Source organism: Hetaerina americana, unplaced genomic scaffold, assembly GCF_022747635.1.
Source record: "Hetaerina americana unplaced genomic scaffold, ioHetAmer1.1.p SCAF_14, whole genome shotgun sequence".
Classification (NCBI taxonomy): Eukaryota; Metazoa; Arthropoda; class Insecta; order Odonata; family Calopterygidae; genus Hetaerina; species Hetaerina americana.
This window is the reverse complement of record NW_027286514.1, coordinates 16,148,781-16,176,576: the sequence shown is the minus strand read 5'-3', so window position 1 is coordinate 16,176,576 and position 27,796 is coordinate 16,148,781. Positions and strand designations below refer to the sequence as shown.

At 37.2% G+C, this 27,796-nt stretch overlaps 1 protein-coding gene across 1 annotated transcript in view; it reads right to left on the bottom strand.

The window, feature by feature from the left end:
• Positions 1 to 1,415: 1,415 nt before the first annotated feature.
• The window catches only part of LOC139686451 (sodium- and chloride-dependent glycine transporter 2-like), a 62,546-nt gene continuing 36,165 nt past the window's right edge, over positions 1,416 to 27,796 (bottom strand). Inside the window, exons 4-11 of the mRNA XM_071583644.1 lie at positions 16,228 to 16,552; positions 12,453 to 12,649; positions 11,383 to 11,563; positions 10,129 to 10,366; positions 8,729 to 8,957; positions 6,316 to 6,425; positions 4,362 to 4,517; positions 1,416 to 2,890 (exon numbers count right to left, since the gene is read on the bottom strand). Coding sequence (XP_071439745.1) covers positions 2,729 to 2,890; positions 4,362 to 4,517; positions 6,316 to 6,425; positions 8,729 to 8,957; positions 10,129 to 10,366; positions 11,383 to 11,563; positions 12,453 to 12,649; positions 16,228 to 16,552 — 1,598 coding nt within the window. The 3' untranslated portion in view covers positions 1,416 to 2,728. The remainder of the gene's footprint in view (positions 2,891 to 4,361; positions 4,518 to 6,315; positions 6,426 to 8,728; positions 8,958 to 10,128; positions 10,367 to 11,382; positions 11,564 to 12,452; positions 12,650 to 16,227; positions 16,553 to 27,796) is intronic.

Here is a 27,796-nt window from a genome sequence, read left to right as displayed (position 1 = left end):
CTTCAATATCCTATATCTCTCTCTGCATCTCCTGGCTTGGTTTTCTATATCTATATTTCCTCTTTCCATGTCTCACTCTGTACTCTCTAATTTTCCTGTCTTCAACATTGTCCTAACATTTCAAGTTCCTATTCTAACTAATTTGGTCTTATTCTTCGGAGTCTTCTCTCCTGATGCTGTCAGTTTTCCTTTGCAAGGGTTTCGTGGGATGACGACCGTGGAAGCCTTGCCTCTCCCACTGCCGGACATGTCACATGGCCAAATGGGCATAATAATTGAGGTGGTTTCCTGTTGCCTCCCTCAATGGTGTTTTTAATGTGAAACCCAATTCCACCCCACTGGGGTCATAAGTATGCCTTTGGAGCCGCCTCACTGAGGAACAGGCGCTGAGTGGACTTACTTTTGTCTGGTTCCTAACCTTTGACCTATCTGGCATGGATGACCCTACCAAGAGCAATTATCATTGCTCCAACCAGCATAGCTCTAGGGGTCATCGGAGCGCGCAAGCCTTTCCACCATGTCAAGGTTGTAGCCCAGGGGAGGGATACATATATGTATATATACATCTATCTATTCCGCCTTCCCCATCTCTCCCTTGTTCGTGTTATATATATATATATATGCTTTCGTAGACGTAACACGGAAGTGCCAAATAGTACAATACATAGTAACACACAATATAGAAACACAAAAAAAAAGAACACTCACACGTATTTTCTTGATATTTCGACGGAAACAATCCATCTTCATCTGAAGATATAGAAGTAATGACGTACTGAATGAATGCCATTACTTCTATATCTTCAGATGAAGACGGATTATTTCCGTCAAAATATCAAGAAAATACGTGTGAGTGTTCTTCTTTTTTGTGTTTCTATATTGTGTGTTACTGTGTATCATATATATATATATATATATATATATATATATATATATATATATATATATATAAAATCATCTTTTAGATTTTTGTTTTGGACCATACGATAAGGTTGACTGTACAGTACTTGGCTCAGAAGGATATTCTAGTTGAAAGTGTGGGTACAAAGCTTTGGAAGCTGCCAAAAAGAAAATTTGAACCTTTTAGCTGTTATTTGCTGAATGATAAAGTGTATAAACTACTAAATTTGAATTACTTTTTCAAGTTAATTATTTCCCTCTGTAGTAGCTGTTGGTTGGATTTTAAAGATGTCCTCTCTAGGCTTAATAGATGTTAATTACTTTCATCTCCTCCATGCCATAGTGTCTACTGGAACTCAAAATCCCAGCTCAAGCCAATTTAGCTGTATTAAAATATAAGTACATACCTCAAATAATATTTTTCATTGCCCACTCATTAAATAGGTGTTTAAAATTAGTATCAGAGTATATATCAATGGACACTTAAATAATGACAAAGTTGATATGTTGGCAGGTATTATTGTTAGAATTTTTTTACAAAAAGTTTGGTCATTCAATAAATAAGATTTTCACAAAGGGGGAGGTCACTCATGAGGCTTAAAGTCCATCTGAGTACCACAAAACATTCTCTGTTAATAGTAGACCTTTTGCATTGATTGATATGGCAAAGCTCAAATGTTACAAACAGAGTCACAGTTACAAATATGCTTGTTGAGGTTTACATCATATGGCCATTTAAAAAGGTACCTGAATTTACTTTAACCTTTTTGTTATAACTAATTGTGCCTTGTATTTTATTGAATTAGCTCATTCTAAATCATCAAGAAAAATATTTTTATATGGGACAAAGTTTGAATAAAATAACATCCACCAGACTGAATGACAACACAGTCACACTTGTCTTCACAAAGTCACAACCACCACAAAAAAATCCAATGCTGTCACACAACAGAATGCAGAAGTTCCACTTGGTTAGTCCAAGTTCCTATTCATATAATTAATTAACAAAAGAAAACATTTCACCAATTTCTATTATTTTTCTTCTAGATATTCTACTTCTAGAAATTCTTCAATGATTTAACAAAATATAGATATGGGATGCAATTAAACAACATTAATAATGATTTCTAGTTCTTCGGCAACAAGTGAAATTACTAAGCACCAAATTAATTAATGTATGTATAAAAAATTAAGGAATGTTTCCACATACTGAAAAATTCTGTTTATAGATAATTGACAAATATCTATATTTGAAATACAACTTTGTAGTTCCCATACATTTATTGGAGGCACATATCGCAACGTGATTCCTCCACTGTATCATGTTGTGTACAAGTGTGGAAACTACAAAGTTATTTTTCAACCATGGATGTCCATAATAACCTTGAAGTGATGCCTGATGCTATTTGGTTTATTTTACAAATGGTTCATGATATAATGTTCTATCTACTAAAGTGAAAAATCAAATGAAGTAGTTTTCTCGGTAATCATTCTTCACAGACACAGATAAATATCACTTTTCTTCCTTACACCCTCCACTTAGGTAGGTACCTCATTAAGTGTTTTTAACCTCAGTCTTTCCGTTCAATATTTCTCATCATTCACATCAATATCAATTAATATTTATTCCTACTAACAGCCAGTGAGACAAAATGTCATGAAATGATCTCTTAAACATATAGTGACCTAATTGGGTCACATTTATTAAATATTTAAAAATTAAAAAAAAATTTACATAAATACATACACATTGGTCACAGTCTTTTAAAAACATTTTATAAAATCACAGTCATTAAAAGCCATGCTCAGTACATATATAGATAGTCATCTATATATTCATACCCTGAGAATTAATGACGTCAAATTCACAAGCTGTATTATCATGGCCCAAGTAATTGAATTTACTTTCCTTGTGTGAGTCATTCATTATTTTCTCTCTCAAGTGAGCAGGTCCCCAATCTTCTGTGGGCTTCAGGAGCTCCATCCCCTTCTGTTGAAAAGATAAAATGTAATCTCTATCAATGATATTTCTCTTAAGCATAGCATAAAATATTTACTGATTTATGGTCAAGATTTTTATGACCTAAAACTCTGATATACCCATATGCCAGAAAACATGAGGTAAAAAATTGGAAAGTATGACCTACAGATTTAATAATATGTTCTAAATGCCTAAAATATTTTTTTAGAATTTGGAACCTGATAAAATTTTTATATTTCACACTGATCACAGCAGCATATGCAGAGTGATCATATTTCCTCTAACGTTATTGAGAAAATTTAAATAGCAATTCGTGAATTCCTCTAATCATTTTGGGGGACAGCGATACCCGTGAGGGGGAAAATCCCAAATTGAATTTGACAGGTGGTGTGTGATCATATCAAATAGTGGTGTTTTGGCAAAGGACTGAGAAGTATGTAAGCAACCACAAGGAATTTGTGTGCCTTCCTGAGCATGTTTCTTGTGTAGTTGTCTCTTGTGGGAGTGGAGTCCTAGCAGGAGAACATTATACATGTTTTATATCATTCTACTGGTCAGGCATTTGACATAGAACATGGCCACACACACAGATACACAGAAAATAAAATTTAGAACAATGCACAAACATACCCTAATACACTCTTGCATGAGCTACAGCAAAAAATAAAAAACAAAACATTTAGGAAAATACCCTGAAACACTGCAAATACACCCTTATATGATGAAATAAGCAGTGATATGTGTATTTGGTCAACTTTCAGTAGTCATAAATTAAAAATTATTGTGCTTGAGAATGCAAAAGTTACACTGCAAACCAGGGAAGCTACAGATTTATTTTGTGCTTGAATTAGGAATAAATGTTAATCCCTTCAAAATATATTGATGTATTCAGAAACTCAGGAACAGAATCACCAAATTATTAATTTTTATTGTAAAACTTCACAGTCCCATATAAACACCATATATCAAAACAATTGGGGAAAACTAGTGAAAATTTGAAAAAAGTTCAAAGAGCCTTAATATGGAGTTGTTTTGGACATTCTTCATCATACCAGAAATAGTCTCCTTCCGGTGAGGCCAAAAGAATAGCAGTATTACACTAAGGCTGATGGAAAATTCAACAACTGTTGTCATGAATTAGCACTCCACCAGTGAAACTCACTTTCTCCCCATAACCAACAAAAGAGTAATTTTTGCCATACTTGAATTTTACACAAAATTGATGTCATAATATCCCTGAAATCAGAGAAAATAAAACACCGGATTTTAATCTAATTATGTTTAAAAACTTCCCTAAAACAGTCCAAATTTCGTGGAAACAAGTTTTAAAACTTTAAGAGGCTGAAAATGCATCAATATATCAAAAAACATGTGGGACATAAAAATCCCGGGTGAATTGAGGGTTAATAGTGCACTGCTAAGAAGGATGTAAATTACCAAAATCATCATGAACTGTGATATGAAAGCAATGGTTATTTACCTCTCTACGCTTATATATTCTGTACATGGCCATTAAAGGAAGTGGTATCACAGAAACTGCTCCAAGCAACCATCCAATTCCATCAACCCATTGGGGGAAGAAGTAAGTTCCATAATATGCAGGAGTGAACTCGTACAGACTAAAAATGAGGATACCCTGAAAATAACAGATTGTGTAAGAGAAATTTGACATTTTCTTGCATTTCATAGAAATACAATATAATAAGCACTCAATTAAGTCACAACAAAAGTGAAAAATGTTGATTCCACTGTCATTTTTAAGTGTATTCTACTGTGATAACTCATGCCTTCAGGAAATGCCTCAGGATATGTAACTTTTTATTTTTTCACCTACAATGCTATATTATTCAAAATCTTGGCATAGTTTGTGAATCTATTGAGAGAGTGACTGGAAAAAGTGCTTTCAGCTCTTTCAAAATAAGATTACATTTAGATCCACTTTAATGAATTATGTTACCTTTAATATTAGCTTTGACAGTGCAGCGATGAACACATCTTGCTTAGAAAATTCTTTATACTGATCTCAATGCACATGATGAAACTCCAATGCCATTGAAGAATGATTTAACTTTTGTCAAGGTTTTACAACACCTTTCACATGTCCACGTAAAAAGTTTAACTCTGACTACATGATTTCTGAGTTAAATTTAAATATTCTATACCTCTGGAACCAGACTCCTTGAACTAGAAATCATGATACAGGACCATCAATGAGATGTGACACATATTTGTGAAATTCAGTCAGTCAACATTGAACTCTCTGACTATGTTGTTGCAGACACCAGTGTGTGTAGCAATTGTACACACTGATATAATAATTTTTGAAAAAACTGCCCAATTGCATCAACTCATTCCTCTTATATGCAACTAAATGAAGAAAAAACTTTTGAAATTTGTGTGACAGGCTTATACCTAAATACTATGAACAAATTGCTCATTGCAATTGCATATAGATCTCTAATTGACAATTTTCAAGTGTTAATTAATAAATGTGAATATTTAATTGATGAATTACAGAATATGGGCAACAATATCCATGTCACTGTGACTGGAGATTCCTCATTTTATTTCTCTTAGTTCCAGCTGAAACACAGCCCTTGATTCACATCCATCGCACTCATTGAATATTTGTACTTCTCCTGGTACACTGCCCACATTTCACTTCAAGACAGTAGGGCAGGTAGATTGGTGCACTTTTTATGACATATTCCACAAACATTACCAACCACCTTTCTGCCAGCATTCACCAATCAATAATTCCATAGTTTACCTCACCACATCATCACCCTTCCCCTTAAAGAGAGAGGTAGAAGGTCCTCCTCTCCATTGATTCTTCATCAATATGCATTTTCAAGACCAACAAATGCACAATATATGCACTGGGTTTTGAACATTCAAGTTTGCTGTTTACAAAGGGAGGAATGGTCAAAAATGAGGGGTATACCTCACTTAGTCAGGAGAGATGTGGGGCAATAGTATTTTATATTGTGGAATGAGGAAAAAATGTAGTTGTACAATATATGATAGTGAGAACTCTCATACATGTGGTGGTGAGACCTATTGAAATTTATTCCATTTGAAATTTACCAAATAACGAGTGAATTCCTACTCATCCTAACTCTCCTGCATTATTTTGTCCCCATCCCCTGAAATAACTCAAGAGTACCCTGACATGGTGAGGAACAATATATGGCTGGAATACATATAGTTAAATTCTGACATGTGATACATGTATTCTCATGATGGTCTCATGTGATACATGTATTCTCATATTAAAATGGTCTACTAGTATAAATGCCCCACAATTCATTGTTGGTTATTCTGAGAGCCTCTGCAGGGGTCTGTTCCCCTTTAATGACATCATACCCAGCCCCATCCTCCACATGCAATAATGCTGCTGCAATTATAAGAGAGACATATAACTGCTGACTCACCAGAAGCAACAGTGGAGACATCACAACCCAGCAACTCTTCCAATACATTTTCACTGCCCATGGAAGTTTCATTCCCATCTCGGCTATGTTTTCCAGGAAACGGTTTGGACCTATTAAATAAATAGTGGAGACATTAAGAATGCAGAAAGAATTAAATAACACTAAAATCTGAATTTTGCATGACAGCCGGGCACCATCCCAGGTAGCTTGCAAGCATCCCCTCAACACTCAAAGAGCTGTACACCAAAACAGTTCTCCATTATTTTGAGGCAGAACCTCAAAAGAGGTTCTGCCTCAAAATAATCAAGGAATCAATCAGACAAATATGGCATAATTTTGGTGTAAGTCTGTATTATATTGATAGTGTAATGTATAATGTAATATCAAAATATGTACCTACACAACCATATTTTGGAACCCTATAAAACTATGCTTGAAATCTATGCATGGTATTCACTGATCTTTTCTTTACATTTTTACTTTACATTTTTCTTTACATTTTTAAAGTGATCATCATCAAATCACACCTCTTGGTAAATGCATCTTAACTCAATGCAATTCTTATTTTAATTTCCCTAATACTCCGCTCACCCTCCTCCAAAGCATCTTGAAGTATTAAACTGTTAATACCTGTTCTAGTTAATTCCCCTCAATTTTTTAAAAAGTAGTCTTCTTTTTCTTGAGAATCTCATTATCTTCATTTTCTCAAGATTACACCTCATCTCATACCAATTACACTGATGCACTGCCCTAAATAAAGATTGTAATTCTTTAGCTGACTGAGTAACCAGCACCTGATCATCCATAACTCGAACTGATTGGAAAAGTCTCTCACCGACTTGCACTCCAGCCCTTTCCATGCCTTTCTCCACATTTCCTCCATTTCTTACACATTAAAAAGAACACGTGATAATGAGCATCCCTGTCTTGCTCCTCTCCACAAATTCTTAGGTTTCCATTAAAGCTCTTGAGGGAAGCACTATATCATCTCTTTGCAACAAACTGAGATCCACATGCTAACTTTTGTGACAACTTAGCCATGCAACTGCCAAAGCAGTGCTATAGGATATTTATTTCGATAATTCTACTCATGTGTTTTAAATAGTATTCCTTTATCCTCATTCTTACTCATCACAGAAAATTTAATGCTACAAAAAAGGGCAGTGAGGGTTGTCTCTGGGAAACCTGATTCCTCATCCCTGTCATTTTTCTAGGACCTTAAAGTACTTCTTCTACCATATATGTTCTTTGCCTAACTACCAATGTCAAAAGTAAAATGAACTACTTCACACTAAACAGTGCTGTTCATTGCCATAACGCAAGAGGTATTGACGGTATACATTACAAATGTGTATGGACTAAAGCTCAGAAGGATGGACCCCAGGAAATGGACATAAAATTATTTGTTGATTTACCTCAGTCATTGAAAGACATTGAAAGGGCTGGGAGTTTTAAAGGGAAATTTATGGAATACCTGCAAAACAGGTTGTTATATTCTGTGAAAGAATATTTAAATACACAATAGTATTAAAAGACAACACTTTCAAAGTTTAGAAATCATACCCCTTTGACCAGGATGCAGTCTGAGACATGTACAGATGTATAATGCTTCCACTTGGATATTGATGCATTTACTTGTACATTTGCAGATGGCTTTGTTAAATTTACTGTCACAGAATCTCTCTCAGTTCTTTGACATCAGTAGTATGAACTGTTGTAATTTTTACATATTTTTGTGTAGTTTGAGATTTCTCATATAATGACCTTATATAATGCCCTGTAGTCCTCTTTTTGTATTGTATCCTGATCGCCTGGGGGAGAAAAAATAATAAAATAATAATAAAAATAGCACTTTCTATTCCAACTCTCCATTCACTATTTTCACCAGTATAGTCTGAGGTCATTTGTATAGGTTCTTATTAAGTCATCTATCTTCACAGTCTGCTCATATATTTGGCAAAACATTACTTAAATATTCCAAGTTTACTATATTGGATGCTTTCCTGAAATCTAAGAAATATACAAATACGTCTTGGTTATACTCTATGTTCTTATCTACTATTGTCTGCTCATTAGTCCTCCCTGGATCACACATACATATTCATCCCTTTTCTAAACCCAAACACCTTCTCCTAAGTATTCATTTGCTCTCATTTCCATCGTTTTCATAGATGATCATGAGTACTTTGATGCATGTGAAATCAAACTAAGATTTTTGTAGGCCACATAGGGTGCTGGTTTTCCCTTTTTTGGTATTGGAATTAATACTTAAGGAGCCATAATAGAGGAAGTTATTCAAGCAATTCCAAGAAGTTTTAATTATGATAAATATTTATGAATAAATTGGCATTGCACATGATAAAGATAAATACAAAACAGCACAGAAGAAAGCAATTAAATAAAATTATCATACCATAGACCCATCCAATAAGGACTGTCTCTGCAATTCCAATAATAAGGATGGACCAAGCAGCTGAGTTCCAATCGAGGAGTGTGAAGAGATACACTCCTCCCTCAAAGCACATTGGAATGCCTGCGATGAAACAACAGGCACATGTGCCCACCCCAACCAATGCTTTATGTGCTCTTAATTTGGGCCACTTGTCCATTATTGCAGTCGTGATGGACTCCAACCCAGCAATCTTCAAGTGAAAAACACACATTATTAAAACATTGTTATGTTCCTATTTGCTATTGGAAACCCAATAAATTTTCATCAAAACTCAACTGAAAAAATTGTTAATTAAATGTAAGAAAATTCCCTTACAGTTGAAAATTTTTATTTGCTGGGATCTTAAATCGTAAACATGTAAAATTTTTCTGCAAAAATGGTGCTTTTTAGCATGAAAGAACCCAGCCAGAACCCAGCTTTGGAAGACCACATAATTTCAAGTGAGTTTCTTCGCAATTCAATGAAATTAATTGAATAGGAGGGTTGCCCTAGATAAAAAGTTCAACAGTCTTGAAGAAACAGGAGTAATGGATGAGGATTACATTTTGGTCCATTATAAGTCTCAGAACATGAGGTAAATTCAATTCCGACTGAAACAAAAAAATAAATTCCTCATAATTTTGAGAACATGTACATGCATTTTAAATATAGCAGTAACATAATGTGATGTTCAATATACTTATACTGGGAAGTAACCATGATCTTTGGCCATTAAGATTAATTCCTGCCAGCATTGTAGCAACTAAGAAAATACATTCATTTAATACTAGAATTATTCTTTGGTGACACACAGCGATTTATATTTTTCGATAGAGTTGCTAGATATCAAATGCAGCACCACTGTTGGAAAATGAATGGGACATATCTGCCTTAATTTACATTTACATAACTTGATTTAATGGAAATTTTGGTAAATTTGTTGTTCATTGGTACATATGCGGACCACAAAACATTGATTTCCATTAACAGTGATTATGTATGCAATGATTTACCAACTTAAGTTTCTTCAACTGTAGGATTTTTCTGGAGCATAACCTCTGCAGATGATAAAGGATACTGTGCCATTCATGAATTTTCTCTAAGATTTCAGTGTTTTGTCACAGATTAAAATTTTTTTTACAATTCCAAACCAGAATTCAACTTGAATCTGGGCTGAAAGTTTCACCTGTATGCATACACTCCAAGTAAGTAATACCAACTTCTCATCATCTCTGTTTTTGAGATATTTAGAGATTAAAGAGCATGCTAGCCCTTTAATAATAATATCTGAATTTAAATTACATAGAATGCATATAATTTCACAAAAATTGATGGTCTTATCCTACAGTTAAGTATATTTTGAGATATAGATACTATTATACCTGACTTCCAAGTCCCAGGCAGAAGAGCATGAAGAAGAACATGACAGCCCACAATTGTGGCTGTGGCATGTGAAGCACTGCCTCTGGGTATGCCACAAATGCCAACCCAGGCCCTGACTGGACCACATCAGGAACAGATACACCCATGTGGTGGGCAAGGAAACCCAGCACAGCAAAGATTGAAAATCCTGCGAGGATGGATGTGAGGCAGTTCACAATTGTCACTATGACAGCATCCCTGGTGAAATAAAACATGGGTGGAAACAGGGTAAATTTTTCAAAAACAGTATATGAAACAATAGTATTTACCCTAGTCATCACATTGTTGGCTATTTGACATCAATGTAATATCATTTGTAGACTCCATGGGCATCACATAAACTGGAAATCCATATGATGACATCCGCTGGATGGTTCTACATGCAGGCACACACAATATGATCATTTTGGGCTTTTGAGAGATTGTTAATGTAACAAATCAATTTTTAAGCATGTGTTTTTTTCCATGGATAGTTAGTAAATAATTATGACATGTGCACCAGTTGTGTCCACATGATAGTGAAGACCCAAGCTTTAGCATAAATTGGAAACCATGTAAATACTACCAATAGCTCATTCCCAAACATTATTCACTAACAAACTGTGCATGTATTTTCCCTATAGGCCATCAATGCCTGTTATGTTCCCAGTTTGTAAATGGAAAAAATTTAAAGAATTAACAAATTCAGGGAAATTCCAGTATTTTCCCAAAAGAGAAAACAATGCTGTTGAAAGTATTATTCTAATATCAAGAGGAAAGAGAATATTATTTCCTGTGAGAAAACTCATGATGATATAGCATGAATGAAAGCAGAAAAAAGTATTTGGATTTGTTGTTTGTGTTTAACTGGTTGCCACTGGACAATAAGTACAAATACTCTGCATAGCCAATACTTGTTGGCAATGTGCAGCATTATAGTAACGTTACATCAATATCTTTATGATTACGCAAGTGCACTTAATGACACCAAATCTTAGAAGAAGCCCAATAATATACAAGGGCTGGGAAACTCTAGGAAATCCTATATGACACCATTGCTTGTGAAAACACTTCACAATAATATATTGAGCGCATTAACTTCCGCCTCACTATCAGTGTGATTGACATTATTGCAATCCTTGAAGCAAGCCATACAGTTTGCTCACCAGATATATGGCCAGAACCCTTTATAACAAATTGTTCCAACAAATTCATTATTCATAATGGCGACCAACCTGTGGCAGTTGTTGTGGAAGTTGCTGTAGGAGGAGAGGGTGACCAAGGAACCACACCCCAACCCCAGGGCATAGAACACTTGGGAGGCAGCATCCCCCCAAACAGCAGCCTTGGACAATGTTTCCCACTGTGGACTGATGTAGTAAAAGATGCCATCTGCGGCACCCTCAAGGGTTGCTCCTGAGCATACAAATAATCAAATAATGTAAATGTTGGCAAAATAACTGAGTAATATAAATAAATTAACAATCAGCATTGAATTTCTTGATACCCATGTTCTTTTTCATTGGGGATGAGGAGCAGAAACATCATGCATGATTCCCTGATTTTCAATACTATATATTTTGGTGAGTTATGGCATAGATAATGAATTTTGATCTACTTCCAGGTCCATCCAACCATGAATCCAAAAATTAGGTCAAAGCCTATTCTTGTGAGACATTTGGCAGGCTGAGAATATGAATCCTTATCATGAGGCTTGTACAAGCAAGAATGATATTGCAAAATCTGTTGCTTAAATCATACATATGCATTAATTGGGTGTTTGGAGTGGAATCACTTCTCTAAAAAATTAGATTGAAATTCACCGCATAACCAGAAAATGAAATATGCCACGAAAATATGAAGATGTATGATAGGATGATACAGTGTTCTAAATAATCATTAAGCTCCTTGTTCCTCTAACTACAGATTACAAGTTGTAGCAACTGACTCATGGGAAAGAGATAAATATGGCAGAATTACTGGAAATTAATTGTTTGTGCAAATGCACTAAGTTGGCACTAATATGTGAGTATTGGATATAAGACAAGTAAGTTATATTTGAAGTCAAAAGTTATAAATAAAATTTTAGTATCTCTGAAATTGATTTCCTTTAATCGAATCATTGCATAATTTCTCCCTTGAGATGTTGCTACTTATAAATTACTGTCATCTTAAAAATTAAATTTAGGAAAAATAGCAGACACAAGAATGAGATAAAGTATTAAGAATGGTATAAAGCACTAAGAATAGGGAAAATGTGGAAAGGTTCTCCTACAATAGACAGGCAGTGGCATGCGGGACTAACCTCGAATGAGTAGGGCAAAGAGGACAACATATGGGTAGAGGGCCGTGAAGTACATCACTTTCCCAGCTGAGGCAACACCCTTGACGAGGCAGATGGCTGCAATTATCCATGCCACAAGGAGGCAAACAAGCACACGCCACTGAATCCCTCCCCAGTGCTCCCAGTCTGCACCATAACCAGCACCCAAAACAAACCGACTTGAGTATTTGCATGGAATAAAGAGAAATACATATATCAGTTAAATATGAGTTCTAATAAATTTATGGGACAAACGATATTGTAAAATCAACCAATTTCATCACAAAAGTATGATTCCAACTCAAATCAAAGTCAAAGAAACTGCAGGATATGCCACAAGAGCAGCTTTTGGTTACCATTCCCATCTAGTATCTCTGTGTGTCTATGCAAACACACAATGTGAAACATGTGTACAGAGTTGAAACTACATACCTGGACTGGATAATTGATTTTTATTTTGAAATTCTTACATTTTTTGACTCAGTTTAATTTCATCTATTATTCTTGCAGTAACTACAGACTATATACTTACAAACTGGCAATAGAATAGCAATTACCTACTATTACTAGTGGAACATTTGCTCTACATACAAACTATGCTTAAGTAAAGGCATTCAGCATACTGAACATACTACAAAAAGTATCGATTGGATAGGAAGGTCTTAGTCCGTTCCAAGGTAGCTAGCATGAAACATTAATGCTGTTTAGTCTCTTGACCAACAAATTACTCTTAATTTCATATTGTGATTATACTTTAATTTCTTCGAATGAAATTTATTGGCCATTGCAAAAACAACATAAATTGGGAATGAGGTTTTCTATTTTTAGCTTGATATAATAATAACTACTTATCTTGAATTATGAATTTCAGATAAGAATAACCATTTTCATCACAATGCTTATATTTATTTTACACCCAAGACGGCTTGAGGTGGCGAAACACAGCAGAAACACACAAAAGAGAACTTCATTATTATTATACTTTATTCATGTTGATAAGTGATGCAACCATATTAAATGTTGTCAATATATATATATTTATATATATATATATATATATATATATATATATATATATATATATATATATATATATATATACTACCTTGATCAAAAATTTCCCGGAATTTATTCAGAAAATTAAAAATACAAGTTTATTCATCTAAATCTATATTGTCCCCTTCAAAGTAATCCCCATCGACTGCAACACACTTATGCCAGCGCTTGATCCAATCCTCGAAACATTTTTTATATTCGGTTTTCGGTATGTCCATCAGTGCTTCCTGCGATTTTTCCATTACTTCCTCTCGGCTGCTAAAACGCGTTCCCCGCAATGGTTTTTTTAACTCGATTGAACAGAAAGAAGTCACAGGGAGCCAAATCAGGTGAATTCGGTGGCTGTTGGATGGTATTTGTTGCATTTTTCGTCAAAAAATTACGAATAATGATAGCACTGTGCGACGGTGCGTTATCATGGTGCAAAATCCACGAGTTTTCTGCCCACATTTCTGGTCTCTTTCGGCGAATTGCTTCACGCAAACGTCTCATAACGCCCAAATAATACTCTTTGTTTACTGTCTGGCCTTCTGGCAAAAATTCATGATGCACTACACCGTTGTAATCCATGAAAACCGTCAGCATTGCCTTCTTTTTTGACTGAAAACGACGTGGTTTTTTTGGTCTCGGCTCATTTGGTGAACGCCATTCACTTGCCTGATGTCTGGATTGCGTGTCGTACTCATAAACCCACGTCTCGTCTCCAGTAATGATCCTTTTGATGAATGTGGGATCGGATTCAGCCTCGCAAATCATGTCTTTTGCGACGTCAACACGGTCTCTTTTTTGCATGAAATTGAGGTCTTTTGGCACCAACTTTGCTGCTACACGACGGAAACCCAAATCATTAACCACAATGTCTTGGGCGGATCCATAGGCAATGTTCAAGTCCTCCGCTATTTCTCTGATGGTTAATTTGCGGTTATTGACCAACATTTCTTTTACTTTATCAATTTTTTCACCGACTTTCGATGTCGATGGTCTGCCACTGCGTTCATCATCTTCGATTGACTCACGACCACTTCTGAACCGCTCGTGCCACTGGTAAACGACCGTTTTTTTTTGAGAATCGTTGCCGAAACACTTATCCAACATTTCCAACGTCCGACCGTTTTTTTTTGAGAATCGTTGCCGAAACACTTATCCAACATTTCCAACGTCCGTGCGCCACTAAATCCGTTTTTTACGCAAAATTTAATACAAGTTCGTTGTTGCAAATTTAAATCCATTTCTGCAATTGTAAAAAATCGCCAACACACACAGAGATAGATGTACTCTTGGCTACGTAACTTTTGCAAATGTCAAGTTATGACACTAAGATTTAAAGGGAATATCAACAACAGATGTACCAATTTAACAAAAAAAACAGAACTCAAATCGGAACGATGGGAGCGCCACACGGTGGTTATTCCGGGAACTTTTCGATCAAGGTAGTATATATATATATATAAATTATTATATATAAATATATATATATATATATTAATATATATATATATATATATATATATATATATATATATATATATACATACATACATACATATACATACATACATATATATATATATATATATATATATACATACATACATACATACATATACATACATACATATATATATATATATATATATATATATATATATATATATATATATATATATATATATATATATATATATATATATATATTAATATATAAACATAAATTCTTCTGTAATAAAGATTGCCACCAAATAATTCATCAATTGAATAAAGTGGGTTAGCAAGTAACCAGGTATATACCCTATTCTTGAAATTTGAGATGGACTGATTTCAATGGATTAGGCCACCAGTTATATAGTCAAGTCACCTTATGAAATGAATGGCAAGTTGAGGACAGCCTACAATAAGTAGTATTTAGATTCGCTTGACCCCTAATGATGTAGTACTGGATGTGAGATCTTTATTGGTAAGTTTATAAATTGACTTTCACATGGATCAGAGTCTTAAAAATATAGAAACTAAATACATTTTTGATTCCATACCTGATGAAAAAAAGACTTTCAGGAATCACATGGTAGTATTTTAGCTAGAGAGCGATTAGCTCTCTTTTGTAGTAGTAAGATTTTTTTAGCGTATAGGGGAATGACCCCTTAACTCAACCCATAATTCAAATGACAGTGAAAGGAAGCACGGTAAAGTGTAAGCGATACTCATTTGAAATGAGAAAGTTGAGCTTTTTTCATGTGAACAGCTTTACTCGGTTTATTGCAGATTTGACTGATGTCGGTTTCCCAGTTGAGTTTTGTATCAATATAAATTTCTATTGTTGTATTGTTCCAATTACAGTTATTTTTGATTTAAGACTGCATACAATATGCTGGATTTTTACAACATTTAAATGAAAATGATAAGCATCAGGCCATTCCTTAGCCTGTGTTTGGGTATCACTAGATCAAGCCTTTTCATCTTCTAGGTGTTATATTTTTTTACAAAAGTGGTGTCATCAGCATGTAAAACAGATTTAGATTTCATACTCTAGGGCAAATTATTAATCATGATGATAAAATGTACTGGACTAAGCACAGAGCTCTGTAGGACAACACATTTTTACTTTAATAGCTGCCGATCGACTGCCATCAAGTTCAACCAATTGATGGCGATCATCCAATTAGCCCTCTAACTCAACATATGAATTGAATGATTTGCTTCATACCTGTAATATTCTTCCGAGCTCAAAACTCTGCCCAGGAGGCTGTGGAGTGAGGCTGCCGTCACATTCTGGGACAGTGTGGTGTTGAAGCAGTGTGTCCGATTGTTTGGAAGTGCCACTAATCCTCTGGATGTGCATAGAGACACCACGGAATGACAGCTCTGATTCCAGAAGGTCATCAATGGGTGTTCTTTATTCTCTGCCAGAGTTGCATTCCATCCCAGTACCAGTGATTCTGATATGGGAGCCGTGGTGTGGTATTCGTACCACTCATCACTCGTGGTTTCACTCGCAATGCACTTAAGATCTTCCAATTGGCTGAAACAATCTGAAATGGAGAGGTCAGACACACCAATTCAAATTAAAGGCTGCTCAAAGATGTGTCAATTTCTGCCTTCATCCTCCAAATTTCAAGCATCAATTGCTGTAACATGGCTTTGTAATCAATGGTTCATTATCACAAAATTGATTGTACTAGTACAAATGCTTAAAATTCTTCAAAATAATCTCCCCCTGCATTAATACACTTGCTGAGACGTGTCTGTCACGCCTGGAAGGCACCCTGAAACTCATCGACGGGAATATCTCTCAGGAACGTTGTAACATGCCTTAGATGTTTTCCGCGGTCTGCCAATGCTTTCCTTCCAGCCCAATCTTTAGTCGGGAAGCATAAAAAAGTCGCACGGAGCCAAGTCGGGACTTTAAGGGAGCTGGGGGACCACCAGGGGTGGTGCTACAGGCCAGGAAGTTGGTAACGATGAAGGATGCGTGGCAACACTTTCTGCACAAGCTTCACGCACACCTTGCGCATTTCCAGTTGGAAGGGCAGACCTCCCAACACATTTTCCGACCGGTTTTACCGCGCTGCCGGATACCGCTGCTGGATATTCGTGTCACAATAAAATCATGCGCATTCATTCATAGTGGACTCTGTACCTACGTCTACTGTGGTGTTTAAACCAAGTGCCCGTAGTGATCATAAGTATATCTACTGTAGAATTATACTGCTTCATCCCCGCGATCGTTCCTTATACCTTAGCCGCAATCTTCCACTTCCACTTGCCTCATTCTCATCTCTCCCACGCCCACCATCACGTTCCAGTCTCCCATCACTATCAAACGTTTCATTCTAGATATACGTATCATTATTTCATCTAATTCAACGTGTTTTTCTTTTATTTTATTCTCCCTACTCTATATCATTAACTGAGTAATGACCAAGCTAGCATGTTCAGCTTTTACCCCTGTCTGCGCCATGGTAGATGCTCTTATTTACTCTCGAGCGCACTGGATGTGACCTCGGAGGCGACAGACCATTCCCCCTTCAAATTCTTATTTCACAGCGTTACCGTTGGCTCGAGCGAAACGAAAGCAACACTGGGAAGAGTGTGATACGCTTATATTATGTTCGCTGTTTTAATTGTCTTTTATCTTAAACGGGTAATTCCGCGACGAGCAGGAGGATTTTGATGGGGGAGGGTGGTGGACGGGAGGAGGGAGAGGTGGGGGAGGATTTTCCCTCTCTACGCCGCCACCGGTGGGTAACGGCGGGCGCGCGGCGGAGGGCTGTCACCTCCCCTTCACCCAGAAGGCGAGGCCTTGCAGAAAGTGTCTCCTCTGTCGCCACGCCGTGGGCAGTGTAGATCGGATCCATCCAGGAGTGAAGCGGAGAAAAGAGGACTTGGAAAATAGTTGTTCATAGGAAGAGAATTGTTCCTCCTAGGAGACTTAATTTGTTCATAAAAAATTAACAATCCGACGTTTTGCAATTGCAATACTGAAGAAACCAAGAAATGAAAAATGCGAAGGGCACAGAACATTGAGACTGTTGTCTCATGCACCGAAAATAATTACTCGAATAACAAGTCGAAGAATATGTATAAGAAAAGAAAGACGAAAGCCTCATGGAAAAACAATTTGTATTTAGGAAAAAACGAGGAGTAAGAGAGATCATATTCGGCTTGAGGATACTGACCGAAAAATAGCCACAGAAACTTGTCGTACGTGGACTTGAAGAAGGCCCTCGACAACGATGAATAGAACAAAATGTTCACTAAACTAAAATCACTTGGAATGAACTAAAACGACAGAAGAATAATCCATCGCCTCCACAAGAATGAGGCAAGAACCATTGAAATGAAAAGAGAAAGAAGCTCAAATAAACAAAGGTTTTAGACAAGAATTCAAACTCTCACCGGTAATATTCAACGTTGATCAGGAAGATGCAATAAAAGAAGAATGAAAATTGGGCAAAAAAGGAGTCAAGATGAATGGCGAAGAAATTAGCGTGCTCTGGTTCGCAATTGACAGCGGAAACGCGACAGGGCCTGCAAGCAACTCATATGGACCAAGGATCAAGTACTTCCGGAACATAACATTAAGGAAACTAAAATCTTGGGATGAAAGAAGTTCGACCGACATCAAACAAAGAATAACTCTTGCTACGAATAAAAAGAGACGTTTCAGGCGTGATATGGTGGAATATCATGATTAATTAAAAATAGCAATTTTCCACAAAAATAAAATTTAATGCGACCGGTTTCAATGTTACTACATCATCATCAGGACCTGTTGATGATGTAGTAACATTGAAACCGGTCGCATTAAATTTTATTTTTGTGGAAAATTGCTATTTTTAATTAATCTTGCTACGAAGGTTTTCACGAGCAAGAGACAGCTACTGCGTTCCAAGGACGCCGGCGTTTGAAAACAAGGAACCAAGCAAATGCTTCTAGCTTTGTGAGTAGTTTACTGTGAGGTTTTATATTGAAAGTGTTCTTAAAATCTAAAAAAAAAATCGCGTCCATATGCAAAATAGGTGTTTGGGGCAACCGGTAATAAAGTGAGGTGGGTGACCATGAAAACACACAGCACATAATCTCTCCTACCGTAGTACTATGGGGGTAATTCTACATTTTCAACATCACTGTGAAAGAGACGTCCTTTCAATTTATGCAAGAGATTTAATACTTTAATTTAACCTTCGTTAAGTGAGTGATTCCACACCCAGATCCTCTAATAATTATGATGCGATACTCTAATTATCATAACAACTTTTTACGAATCAAGCTCCTCTACGCTGAATGCGATCCCATTCAGCAATTATTCCAACTTCGTGAGGATCCCATGAATACTAGCAGCATATTCTAAATGAGGTCTAATCAGTTAAAGATAACATTTCTCTTTAACCTTTTCATCATATTTACCCAGTACTCCTCTAATAAATCCTTACTTTAGGCTAGTTTGTCCACATATTCCTCGCATGTGTTTCACCCAGGAGAGGTCGTGCGTGAGGGTAACGCCCAAGTATGCAAAAGAGTCTACACATTCCATTTCGGTGTTCTCAATGCAGTAGTCGTTCGGCTAGGAATCGATTTTTTTCAAAAAAATTATGACTACGAAGTTTTTTAAGTTTAATTCTGATTGCCAAGTGTCGCACCAGCGTTGTATAGCATTTGGGTCATCTGATAAAGCTGCTGTGTCCTCAGGATTACAGATATCACGGTAAGCCACTTCATCGTCGGCAAATAAATGTATCTTACTAGTAATTACGGACTCAATATCGTTAACATAAAGTAGAAATAAAAAGAGTTCCGATAACACTTCCCTGGGTGATACCTGAAGTATCTTCTGCTGTATTTGAACTAACTTCATCTATCCCTGCTCTTTGGACCCGATCATTCAAAAAGTCTTTAATCCAACCCAGGATATTCTTATCTATACCATATGCTTATAGCTTTGTGAGTAGTTTACTATGAGGTACTATGTCGAAGGCTATCTTAAAATTTATAAATATCACGTCCATGTGAAAAATCGGTGTTCGGGGTAACCGAGAATAAAGGGAGTCGGGCAATCATGAGAACACACCTCTACCCCGAGTCGAGGGAATGGAAGGAAGAGACGCGCCCGCCCTCATGACGAGCGAGGGTATTTTTTTTCTACCGCAAGTTATGGGGGGGCTTCCGATTTACTGGGATGTACCAGACATTTACCTGAAGACATTACACGGAATTGCATAGAAAGTGGTGATGGCTCACGTGGAAGGACACCCTCTGATATACGACGTACTCTCGCAACCCTCGTACATGGGAAGTATGGACTACATCCAGATCTACGACAAACGTACATTTCTCAAGATAATTTAACTCTATGGAACCCTTCTCCAGAAATATGCTCTCTCTAGGGCAATTTTTTAAACATAAACTAGCTACGTGAAGTATCAATAGAGCTTTTCTACAAAAAACTGAACTATTTCCTAACCTGTTACATTTGCCGGTTGGAAGATATAACACGGATTAAGCCCGCAGATGCAATAAAGTTTCCTTACGGCACCAGTCGCACCAAACCCAAATCATCAGGGGAACGTCATTGATGTATCAAGTTTATATTCAATGGGCAATAATTTTGTTTAGTTCAAATTTTAATTTACTGGTTCTTTTTTCTCGAAGCTGGTTTTTAAAAGGGGAAACAGAAGAGAAGTTGCTTATTGCAAATTGATCGCATTAGTATTATCCAGTTGACGCCTACTGGCTGGTTCAATGAATCGATTTTCTTCGATATCGCACCACATTCGTCAATTATAATGAGCACGTGTGCGGAAACAATACAAGCAACACCACACACAAGCTTACATGTTATGACTCAAAATAAAAGGTGAATATTATAATTTCAAACAGAAGTTAAACACATAACCTCAACAAAATCAACCATTTTGCCGACTGATTTTTCTTCGAAAATGAACCGACTATAACTCTAAAATTGAATATTTTCTTTGGTTTGCTATCTTTTTGCCTGGCTACTGTTCACCGGTGTATGTGAGTTTCACGAAAGAGTAACTGGATTCGTTTTACATCGGTTTGTAAGCCTTTTTCACGGCTTTCCTTGAACTTCCCACTTTGGTCACTCCCATCAATTTCAGTGTGTATAATATATTGTGCAGTTGGGATTGCCATTCTCTCTTCACGTCAGCATGGAACTCGTAGGAATCTTAATACCGTCTGCGGTTTGGTTTCCCAGTTATTTGGGGCGGCGAGGGAGGAGAGAAAAGCGCACAGGCCCCCGGGGAGAGGTCGTCGTTAAAACTACGTGGCGATGTACGGTCAACGTTGCGCGCGACTCCATAGTTGTTCTAACGTTCGTCGCTGTCAATATTATGAAATTGGTTCACAAACCAAACCGACAACTTCAAGTGATCAAAATAACTGAATTAAAAGATGAAAAATTATTAAGTTTAGAGTGAAAAGAAGGATCTTGAACTCTAACAATATCTAGTGACCAACTTGATTGGTGACGCGCACTATTGTTGGTTGACATTGTTAGTGGTTGCCGCGTGGTTGCACTTCCGGCCTTCTCCCCCTCTACACCCGGGGCCGATGGGCCGAACTGCACCCGAGGAGTGGCATCCCAAGGGCGGTGCCGATGCTCGGAAATGATTGCTGTGGTGACCCTCGTTCCCAGTGCACCGACATTCCTTCCGTGGCCACCGCCCACGCGAGAGAGCGTCCAGGAGTGGAGGGCCTCCACGGTCTCCGGGCACTTGCTGACCCTCCACCCGGCTCCATTGTCCGACTTCGACCATTGTAATTCCTACACCACTCTTAAAAGGGCGTCATTTGGACAATCCCCCAAAAGATCAAAGTGAACTTTGATGAAATTTACTATGCACACATACTTGTATTTCAAAAGAAACATTATTTAAATCTCCTCCTCCATTTTATAGTTAACAACAGCATTGGATGGCACGGATCCTAATTTAATGATATAATGGATTCAGTGAGAAAAGGTAACACTATTTATGCATTGGACTGACTTATGTTCATGATTTGAATGGGTCCAAAGGTCGAACTACTGCATACATAAACCCCTCCTTTGTGAGAGAACGGTTTTATGAACTATGAACGGAACTTTTGAATATAGCTGACGCAATATTCCATTTGCAATTTGTTTACGCTCGGATTGTTTCAAATCTGATCTCTTATCAAATCGGTCGATAGATCAAATACATGATTATCAATTTCCTCGCACTTAGGGCTCGAAAGTAACGAATTATTTACCTTCTAACCCTTTTACCTTCACCCGTTCTCTTCATCTTAAAATAATGATTTCCAAGAAATTGCAGGAACCGCCGCGACAGTAACTTATAACGGCATCATCCACTAAATGTGCAGTATCATCTAACATATTCATCTACATTTACATAATGCCCTGCAAGTCGCCGCAAGGGGGTGTGGCGGGGGGTGTTAGGTCATCGCCCGTAAAAGAGAACAAAACCACATGCAAAATCAACACGTCCATGCAAACCTACACCCATAGTGGCGTGCAAAAACTCTTTTTAACTTACATGCAAGCAAATACATAAACTATCAACTTACTGACAAATGCATCTCAGAATGTAGTAAAAATGTATCCAATAATGTACAAACTACAATATGAAAAGTAAGAAGGCGATATTCCACAACCACATGGATATGCAATAAACAATGGTCTCCTCCCCCAAGAACCCAGGTGGGGAATGTGACCCAGAGAGAGAGAGATGAGGGATAGAAGGCGAAACTGAAAAACAAACAAAGCAGAGCAAGCAATACTTTAAACGAGCACTACATTTTTTGATGGCATCATAATGCGGTCATGCGGGAAGGCATTTGACAACAAAACACACGAAGTTAGCGGAAGTGTATGCAATTCAGTAAAACTAATTATTACCAAGACGCTGTGGGTGGCAAGTGGAATTTTTGCTACACTTGCTATTCCGTATTGTCCGAGGGAAGAAGGAGTCCTTGAGTGTCCTAGTTTTGGCACCTGTTTCACGGATTTTATATACATCATCCAAGAGGCCAATCTATGTTGGCGTGCGAATAATTTGCGCAACTTTGGCGCTGAAGCATGCGGATCTGAATTTATATAGTTAGTTCAACCTAGCATTGAATCGTCTATCTTCTAATGATTCCCACCCCAACTCCATCTTGTTCCTATAAAGGCCCTAAAATCTCGGTTGGTATGCGGACGCCTCGATAGTTTACTGGCTAAAGCACTTGAAACTGAGGGATCCGGGTTCGAATCCCGGTGCGAATGAATTTTACGCTCTGATATCGATGCATTGAAAGAACGATTTTCTTCAATGCCCTTCAAACTAGAACGAATCAACTTAAAATACTTCCCCGTAGAATAAAGGCTAAAGAACAGTCAGAGTGTAAAAGAAATTCCCAAACAAATTATTTGCATCGACATGACTTTCGTACTCTTATAAAAAGAAACAATGAAGTTATTTAATCAAGGAGCTCAAAGGAAAAACCTAAAACTTTAAAACGTCCCTCCTGGCCAAATCATCTGATTTCACTGAATCATAATGTCGTTAATGCGACAATGACGACTTTAGTTGCTGATCGACTCTCGATCGGGAGAGGTGACGCGGCTGCGCCGATCATTCGTACGAATTTCGGCCGCCGGTGGCGCGAGTGGCAGTGGTAAGGAATTTTGAGGAAGCAACTGGACCGAGAAATCTGCGGACGGATCACGTGGTTTCTCAAGAGAAAGTCCTGGTGTGTTTTGCCAAGGGCGCTACATTGGAGAGAATAAAGTTGCATGTACACGGGCTTTCGAACAAATATTAACTGGGCATCAAACTTGATTATCGGGTGAGATACTCGGGTGGACGTTTCCTTCATATTGCAATGAATCGTAAATCAAACGATTCAAATCCCATAGAATCAATGCAGCTAATACCACCAATTAAATATTTATCAATGTTCAGAATATTGATATATACTGGGAACATATGTCAAATGAAGAGAGAACTTTCCCAAATTCCTTTTCCGTTTACAGAAATGAGAGAACAAATAGAATCGGGGGCAGTGTCTTTATTACATTTCAAAACTCTTACGTCTGCAGGGCTGATGTAATTCCAGGTACATGGTAGATGGTTCACATCGGCAGGGCTGGTAATTCCAAGTACCTGTACATTCAAGGTACATGGTTTGGGAAGCGTTTGGTGCTAAATGAAAAGTCTTGAACCCATAAGAATTCATGTATGCGTATTTTACAAGCCGCCGGAAAAAAAATATTCAATACTAGAATTTATTAGACATTTTAGTACCCTGCAAGTCACCGCTAGAATTAGATAAGAAAATCTAAGGTTTCAATTCAGTCATTGCGATGTTAAAATAAGAGGAGATTTCAATTTCCCTTCCATCGATTGGAGCACAAATAGTTTTTCAACGGGGGTAAAGACAAAGATATCTGCGAATAACTATTGAATTCTCTTTCCTTGAACTCCTTGCATCAACTTGGCACTCCACCAACTAGGAGCGATGATATTCTCGATTTGTTAGTAACGGACATATCTGAAAGTGTTATTGGTTTCCGAAAGAATAAATCTTGCAAGACATAACTTGCGATGTTTATTAATAATATTCTTATTTCGGGCAATGTTCCAAGAGACGCGGTTTTTCTAGATTTTAAGAAATCCTTCGACAAAGTACCTCATAGTAAAGTACTCACAAAGATAGAAGCATATGGCATAGATAAAAACATCCCGGGCTGGATGAAAGACTTTTGGAATGGTCGAGTAAAAACAGTAGTCATGCAGGTAGAGTACCTGAAGATGAAGTCAGCTCAAATGCAATAGAAGTTACTTCAGGTGTTCCCCAGGGAAGTGTTATCGGACCTCTTTTATTCATACTTTACATTAACGACATTGACTTCGTAGTAACTAATTCATATACGTTTATTTACCGACGATACAGTGGTTTACCGTGATATCCGTGATCATGAGGACAAAGATTTATCAGATGACCAAAATGCTATACGACGCTGGTGCGACACTTGGAAATCAGAATTAAACCTTAAAAAGTTCGCAGGGATGAATTTTTGGAAAAAGAGCAATCTCCCAAAAGCCTACTGCATCGGGAACACCGCAATTGAATGTGTAGATTCAATTTAATACTTAGGCTCTACCCTCGCTCACGACCTCTCCTGGGTGAAACATGTACGAGGAATATGTGGGAAATTTAACAAAACATTAGCACATATTAGAAGAGTCCAGTAAAAATTTGAAGAAAAGGTCAAAGAGAAATGTTATCTTTCGCTAATGAGGCCTCATTTAGAATCTGCTGCTGGGATAAATGGTATCCTAATGAAGTTGGATTAATTGCCGAATTGGATCGCGTGCTGCGTAGAGGAGCTACATTTGTGAAACGCTGTTATGATAAACCTAGTAGCGTATCGAAATAATTAGAGGAGCTAGCCTGAGATTTGCTTACAGAGCGAAGGTTAAATAATAGATTAAATCGCTTGCATACATTGGAAAAACGTCTCTTTCGCAGTGATGTTGAAAATGTATTATTACTCCCATCATATTAGGGGAGAAAAAATTATGCCAATAAAATTATAGAGATTAAATTTAGAACAGATAGATTGAAGATGTCATTTTTTTCACCAACGATAAGGGATCAAAATAACATTGTCTGACCGCGGTAGGGTCATACTTTACATACATACATCCTTTACTAAACATCAATAAAAAGTATGTATGCAAGGTGTGTCAGAAGGAAAAAATGCGGGGATTGCAGATCAAAGATCAATGAAAAAATTACTGCAATTCTTCGAAATAGCACCCCCTGTGCCTCGACACACCTTTGCCGGTCGCGGTATTCCTGGAAATCGTCGTCGACGGTAACCTCGTGTTCAGTCACATCGCCTAGGGTTTGGAACGGCTCGCAAGGGTCCCCGTGGCTCTTGGAAAGACGCAAGCGATTTCATCTCGTCCCGATTTTGGAGCGTCTGGCATGTGGAGCACCAATAACAATGTCCTTGCCTCCAAAATTGTACATTATAACTTGTGAATGAGAATTATATAACACGGCAAATTTACATTATTCTCGTTATATGTAATTGAAAAATGTTAAATTTTCTGGATGTTGAAAATTGCAGAGAATGCCTAAGTGATGGCCGACATTAAAAATCTTATTCAGTTTCGTATTAACTAATAGTAATGTTAGGTTGGAGAGAATGATTTTAGACCTGCAGAAAAATGCATTTAGGGGTGTGTAGGAGAGTGCACACCTGCGAGCGCAACCAAATTGAGTCAAAATGACAAGTGGACGCCGAGGAGTTTAAATTCAAATGTGATATTCAAAGAAGTCCGTTTCGAATCAAAACTCCAGCCAAATGATGGCACTTAATGAAATTTTGTAAAATGGAATCACCTCCTGATTATAAGTAGGATTAGAATTTCCATTGCAAAACTTGATTTTAAAGAACTAATTCCTATAATTTTCAAACGTTCAAAAGTTAATCTGGTTCAAAATGTATTTACTAAATGCTTTAAAAACTATATGAATCGTGCATAACCGTGATGAGTTATCCCGCCACATTATAAGTTGAGATAAAAGCAAGTGAAAACCGGAAAAACCTGCAGCAAAAGGCAGCGCCGACGATTTAAAGAAACAAGAAAGAATTGCATCGTTCAAATAAGCACGGAGCACATACTTGAGAGGCAAACGGCCAATACACCAACAACAGTAATTAAAAACGGAGACAAGGAGGAACCAAGCAATTACAGACCTATTTCCCTCGCATCCATTTCGTGCAAGGTTATGGAACATAAGTATAGTTGCTGACTCGATCGTGAGACACCTCGATAGTCAGGAGTTATTAATGAAAGATCAGCACGTGTGGACAAATTAACCTTGAGTAAGGATTTATTAGGAGAAACCTGGGTAAATGTAATGACAAGATCAAAGAGAAACGTTACCTTTCGCGAATTAGCCCTCATTTAGAATATGCTGGTAACATATGGGATCCTCAAGATGTTGAATAGATTGCCGAATTGGATCGCGTACAGCGTGGAGGAGCTATATTCGTAAAACATTGTTTTGATAAACTTAATAGCGTATCCTAAATATTAGAGGAGCTAGGCTGATAATCACTAAATTGAGCGAAGGTTAAACTACATATTAAATCTCTTGCATAAATTTGAAGGATGTCGCTTTAGCAGTGAAGTTTGAAATGTATTATTACCCCCATCATCATACTTAAGGAGAGATCATGTCAATAAAATTAGAGCGATTACCTTAATGATGAATAGATAGATTTAAGATTTAATTTTTCCCACTGAACGATAAGGGATCAGAATAACATTCTCCGACTGCGGTAGGTCATATTCGGGTCAAAATTAGTCTGATGTGTATTCACCCCCTGCCACACACCCTAGGTGCTGACGGAATCTAGAATCTCGAACATATTTTAAATGCTTAGTAAGGCATCTTTTTGGAACTTTTGTAGACGTATTTCAGGAGACTGGAGCGTATCCATAGCAAATGAAAAATATATTTATATTGCTACATTGAAACCCTATGAAAGAGTAGCATCAACGAGTCTTAGACTCTAAAAAGAACACCTAAACATTGAAACTAAAACTGTTGTGCGTTTAAATCTATTTGCAAACCCAGTTCATATGTAGCTTCTTTCTTTCCTTCACGTGACTTCTCCGCCACACGCCATCTCATCGGTCGTCTGGGGCCTCGATCGTGCTGCGGAACCACATCACCTCCCTCCCTTGTGCCGTTTGGAAGCG